The sequence below is a fragment of the Eulemur rufifrons genome, chromosome 6 (genome assembly GCF_041146395.1).
Source record: "Eulemur rufifrons isolate Redbay chromosome 6, OSU_ERuf_1, whole genome shotgun sequence".
In the NCBI taxonomy this organism is placed as follows: Eukaryota; Metazoa; Chordata; class Mammalia; order Primates; family Lemuridae; genus Eulemur; species Eulemur rufifrons.
The window spans coordinates 49,803,320-49,809,593 of NC_090988.1; the positions used below are offsets into that span (position 1 = coordinate 49,803,320).

The 6,274-nt window shown below is 50.0% G+C and overlaps 1 protein-coding gene across 1 annotated transcript; it reads left to right on the forward strand.

Annotated features, from left to right (window-relative positions):
* The first annotated feature begins 276 nt into the window (after positions 1-276).
* Positions 277-5,815, forward strand: KCTD14 (potassium channel tetramerization domain containing 14). The gene is given in 3 exon segments (XM_069469197.1): positions 277-433; positions 436-486; positions 4,720-5,815. Coding segments are annotated over 3 exon segments (852 nt in total). The 5' UTR covers positions 277-304; the 3' UTR covers positions 5,392-5,815.
* Positions 5,816-6,274: the final 459 nt, after the last annotated feature.

Genomic DNA, 6,274 nt, shown 5'->3' on the forward strand with positions numbered 1-6,274 from the left:
AAATCTGGTTCAAGGCAGTGTTTCTTTTGGGGAAGGGTATATTTAATATTCCACATTAAGTACGTAATAGTCAAGGGTTATCTAAGTCAAGAGGTCTTTTCTCTCAGGTGCCATCTGGTCTGAGCCAGGGACAAGAAAATAAGGCAGGAAGTTAATCTTTAACAAAAGGTCAGTAATTAAAGGGCCATGCTCCATGACTTGGTCTCCAAAGTCAAGCTTCCTCAAGGCCTAACAACTTTTAGAAGCCCCAAATACACGGATTGTCCACTCTCTTTCACACCTCCCTAGGGTCTCACCGCAAGGAATGCCCAGCTCAGGCCAATCCGCCTGGGCGCAGTGGCCCCCACCCAGGGGCGGGGAGCCAGGTGCACTTCCGCTGGCCCAAGTTATCTGGCGGTGGCAGGGCTGCGCAGTGCGAGCTGCTACCGGGCAGGGATGATAAGCCTGACATCTGTGCCCCGGTCCCCGCGGCCTGGCCCGCCGACGGTAAGTGCGTGCCCGGCCAGGGGCGAGCGGGCGGACAGACCCACCGGCGGGCTGGCGCCGGCTGCGTAGCCCCCCGGCTCTCACACCGCCGCGCTGTTCTTTCCCTCCTTCCGAGTTTCTGCCGTCCGCCCCAGTCCCCGAGTCCGAGTCCACATCTCCAGACGCGCTGTGACGCCCTTCGCCTCTAGCTGGGCGCTCTCCTTTCCCTTTGGCTGTCCCTGCCGCTTTGATCGCTCTCCTTTCGCTCCTGGGGCTCCTTTCCTGCTCCGGCTCTATCCATCCTCTGCTCCGTGCACTCTTCTCTCCTGGCGGCCGTGTTTGTCTCCTCCCTCCCCAGTCGGTCTTTGTTTTAGTTCCTCTCTCTGTACCCTGGCTTAGTCCTACTCCACGGCTCTTTCTCTGTCCCTCCTTCTCCCCTGCCCCGGTGGGAGAAGCCTGGCCAGAGGCTTGTTCCCTCACCCCAGCGCCCACCACCCCCAGCCTGCCCTTGCCTTCTGGCTGGGGCCCGATTCCTCCTGCTTGCCTGCTGAGGGGCGTTTGGGAGGGGGATCAGGGAAAGGCCAGGTGCACTCTAGGAGAAGAGAATTCTGATTCTCTTCCGGACTGAGAGTCCTCCTGGAGACTTGGAGGAAGAGAAAGCAGATCCGGCAGTAGGGCGAGTGTGGCTCTTTGCAATAGGGCGATGATAACGTCATTGTTGTTGGCTAGCCACAAAGCCACCTGCTTGCTCAGTGCCAGGACTGCCCCAGGTGCTCAATAAACGCCTGAATGAATTACTGGGCAAATGTAATGCATGGAGCCTGCACTGCACATGATGCCAGGTAAGGCAAGATTGGCCTTTAACAGAATACCAGGTGCTCCTGTAAATCAGAGCCGAGGGTAAGCACCATGCCATTCAGATGCTGAGCCCCGTAGTAGGTATTGGTGAAATAATGACAAATCAAGTATACAGTTCCTCCCTTAGGAACTTCAGGGTCTAATGGGGATACAGGTGAACAAACAGGGAACTATGAGAGAGGAGCTGTCATGACAGTAGAAGACTGTCTCCCCCAGCCTCTGCCCACAAGACCTGGGACAGTTTTCTCTTCCACCCAGGAATCCTTTGGCAGAGTGACTGCCACAGGCGGGGAAGGGGAAGGGTAGCTGGTCCTGAAGAGGGGTGGAAAAGAAGTCTGTATCTTCTCAAAACACGTGGCGGTAGATAAGAGGTCTGGGATTTGCAAAGGGTTTGGAAGTTTTGGAAAAAGAGGGAAAAGAGGGACAGAATTAAGAAGCTCGGGAACAGGACTAAGGTCTTGTTTAATAAAGAAAGAAATGGGGCTGAGGATGTCAAGGCAGGAAGCTATTTTTTGAAGCATCTGGAAATTAGCTTCAGAAAGGACATTTGAAGTGATTGGATCCATTAGACTTTCAGAGCTGGCGGGACTTAGAGCTCTCTTGGTCCATTTCTTAATAATTATTTTAAGCTTATCTTTTATCTATAATTAGATAAATTATCTAAGCTTAGGCCTAGAGAAAGTGAACAGCCCCAGGCACATAGCTAAGTATTGGCAGCAGAGGGGCAGGATGTTGGGGGGGGGCTGGTGAGGGAGGACATCCAAACTGTACTGGAGTCACACTGATATGGGTTTGATCCTGGCTTCAACGTTATCACTCCTAGCTGTGTGTCTTCTCTCTGAGCTTTCCTCGCCTGTGACATGGGACGTTAGGAGGGCCAGTGAAATAGGAGTAATGAGAACATATTGGTCCATTCAAGGGTTAAAGTCTGCAACTTCACAGTTAACTGCCAGCTCTACAGAGGTGAACTCAGGGTTAACCAAACATCCCTGCCAAGGAGCTTTGAGGTTTATGGGAGAAAGAAGGAGTCGTAGGTTCTGGGCTTATTTTTCTCAGCTCTGTTGTTTGGCTGCTGTCAAGATGCGTCCTCTCTTCTGCCTTCTCCCCTCCCGGCAGCAGAACTGTCCCCCAGTAGGAGCTGTTGTCATGGCAACTCAATTCTTCCCCAGTACTTTGGTTGCCTTTGGCTCTCTTAATTCCAGTACTTTAATCTTAGAGGTGGAGACCACAGACCAGTGGAGAATGTCACACGTAAATCAGAATGCAGAACATTTCTGAGCCCCGTTTCCAACCTTGGCCCTGCAATGAATGACCTGTGGTACAATCTCCAGGTTAGCTGTCCCTCTAACACTGCACAGATCTTTTCTGCAGCATGAGCTATCACAAGGCCTAGGAAACCTTCTTTGACAGCCTCCAACATACACCCACAAAACCAGCTGACCCCGCCTACCTCTGAGTCTTCCCTGTCAGCTCTTACATATTTAAACCATCTGTTTCCTTCTCTCCCCTGTGAACTCCTTGAAGACAGGGACTGTGTCCTACTGTGCTTGGCACAAGGTTTGCATGTAATAGGCCCTCCATACGTTTTGTTGAATGAATGCCTCACTAAAGGAAGAATGGAGGTGTTGAAAAGTTGAAGGTAATTTATGCACTGACCAAGAGCTCTAGCTTCGGAGTAAAATGGACCCGAGTTCAAATCCCAGCATCATCACTTAAGAGCTGATTGATCTTAGGCAACTTACTTCATCTCCTTAAGCCTTAGTTTCTTCTATAAAATGGAGGTATAATACATTCTTCATAGAAGTGTTGTGAGGATTGAATTAGATAATGTATTTTAAACACTGTGCACATTCCTAGACTGTGAGGGCAGGACCTACATCCTGCTTGTTCATCACTGTGTCCCAGGTACCTGGCGCAAAGCACAAAGTAGACAGATACATATTTTATTGAACAAGCAAGTGAATTTTAAATAACAAAAGTCGTTTAGGATTGTTCTGGTTTGTAAGGATGACTGGTGTATCACCTCATGAGTAATCATCGTTATATGGTCTTCTGGTATTATTGTGGGTCTCTGTGGCTGCACTTAGTGTTCCCTGAATGCAGCCTGAGTCTGTTTCCATATCCCTCTATTCCTCTACCCACTCACCTGTGAGCATCTACAGGCAGGCACCACTCACATCCTTAGTGCTCAGCCCTGCCCTCTGGCACAGATAAGTGGCCTCTAAAAGTTCTGTTGAACAGCCAAATTTAACTTACATTTGCACCGCACTTCACAGTTTATGAAACAGTTTTACACCCACTGTATTTAGTATTACTGGCCTTTTCACCAATGGGAATATTCCTATTCTTATTTGAGACCTATGGGTCCATATTTTGAAAGACATTCATCAAACAAATTCCATTTTTGCCAGGACGATGGCTTGAGCCTGTAATCCCAGCTACTCCAGAGGCTGAGCCGGAGGAGAGCTTAAGCTCAGGAGTTTGAGGCTGCAGTGAGCTATGATTGTGCCACTGCACTCCAGCCTGGGTGACAGAGCTAAAAACAACATCAACAACAACAACAACCCACAAATTCCATTTTTAAAATCAATCAATGGCATGCCAACTGCTAATCAGAACTTCTGATCTACATGAAATAAGAAATTTTGTCCCCAACTCCCAGCACAGGATGTGGGCACCCAGTAAGTATCCAAGAAATGCTTCCTGAATGAATACATGTGTGGTTTCTTTGGTCTTTCTGAAATGTTGAAAATGCCCCTCCTCCCAGGTTGGGAACTCCTGACTTCACAACTGCATATGCCCATTTTATAGTGCTAGGATTACAGGCGTGAGCCACCGCGACCGGAGGGTGAGCATTTTAAAAAGGAAAAAGATCCTAGCACTCTGGGAGGCCGAGGCGGGAGGATCGCTTGAGCTCACGAGTTCGAGACCAGCCTGAGCAAGAGCGAGACCCCGTCTCTACTAAAAAAATAGAAAGAAATTAGGTGGACAACTAAAAATAGATAGAAAAAATTAGCCAGGCATGGTGGCGCATGCCTGTAGTCCCAGCGACTCGAGAGGCTGAAGCAGGAGGATTGCTTGAGCCCAGGAGTTTGAGGTTGCTGTGAGCTAGGCTGACGCCAGGGCACTCTAGGCCAGGCAACAGAGCGAGACTCTGTCTCAAATAATAAATAAAAAACAAATAAGTAAAAAGATTATCTAAAATGCCCACCCTTTGGAGCTATACCGCATAAATACAACCCCCTTCGGTGAGATGGACGTTCCAGTAGCTGAAGCCAATCATTACGGCTCACGTAAGTTCTGAAGTTCTGTACCTGGTTTATTCTTCGTATAAAAACAGGTCATGAGCTCCCTGGAGGTGGCGCTGTTGGCTCACTCTGCCTGTTGTGCCCCTAGATATCTACAGTTGTGGAGCTGAACGTGGGGGGTGAGTTCTACACCACCACCCTGGGCACCCTGAGAAAACTCCCGGGTTCAAAGCTAGCGGAGATGTTCTCCAGCTCCGCCAAGGCCTGCACGGATGCGGAGGGCCGCTTCTTCATCGATCGCCCTGGCACCTATTTCAGACCCATCCTGGACTACCTGCGCAGCGGGCAGCTGCCCACGCAGCACATCCCGGAAGTGTACCGTGAGGCTCAGTTCTACGAGATCAAGCCTTTGGTCAAGCTCCTGGAGGACACGCCGCAGATCTTCGGTGAGCAGATGGCTCGGAAGCAGTTTCTGCTGCGAGTGCCAGGCTACAGCGAGAACCTGGAGCTCATGGTGCGGCTGGCGCGCGCCGAGGCGGTGGCAGCGCGCAAGTCGAGCGTGCTGGTGTGCGCCGTGCACACTGAGGAGGAGGATGCGCAGTGTGCCGAGGCCCTGCGTGCCCTGGAGGCTGACAAGAAGTCTGTTGTCAAGTTCGGGCCCTGGAAGGCGTCCCCAGACACAGATGACCTCCTGCACTGCGTGGAGATGGACATTAAGGCCCAGGGGTACACAGTATTCTATGAGCGCTACCAGTTTGAGAAGGTATCCCGGGCCAGGCCCTGCCTTTCCTTCTACACATTCATCTTCACCTGGTGGTGATCCCCAGGGGCAGGAACTGTTTGGGCTCTGGTGGGGCTCATGGAATTAAAAGTTGCCATCAAAAGCCATCTTCCTTTAATTTCACAAACAAACTTCAGACAACTTCCAAGGTGGTTCTAGAGTCTTGTCCCAAATATTTATCTCCCCTTTGAGGACTTTCCACTCCATTGCAACTGACGCCACTATACTTGCCTAGCAAGTTGCACCTGCTCCCTCTTCAAAGCCTCCTGTACCTGTCAGACCCTTCTTGAAATCCAATAACAAGGCTAAGTTAGAATGTTTCAACAATGTGTTAGCAGATGTGTGATGCCGACAGGATGCCATGAATCTAGATATTCTGACCTAAAGATGTAGTCTACCCGGACCCCACTTGTGGTCCAATCCATCTAGGCCTGTGCCTTCGTGCAGTAGATGCTGCTCAGATCCCCTCACAGCTGTCCTCTTCTCTAGAGCTGTGGTTTTCTAAGAGCAGCATCAGCGTCACCTGGGAACTTGTTAGAAATACAAATTCTCAGGCCCCACCTCAGACTTACTGAATCAGAATCTCTGGGGTTTGGTCCAGCAATCTGGGTTACCAAGTCCTCCAGGTGATTCTGATGCACTCTAATTTTGAGACCTTCTCTAGAAAAGAATTGCCACCGCTCTTGTATGGAGGTAAAGACACTGACCTCTAACCTCAAGCAAGTCCTGTTCTGAGCTCCTCCTGGGATGAAGCTGAAGTCAGTCTTCAGCTGAGAGCACATTCTTGCTTAGCTTTTTTTCCTGTGCCCTACGCTGTTTCCCTCACTCCCCTTCTCCTAAGAGCACTCCTCAATAAAGAGCTTTTAGTTCTGCTGCTCAGCCTAAGACAGCACTTAACTCTAAGGAGGAAACATAGACATTC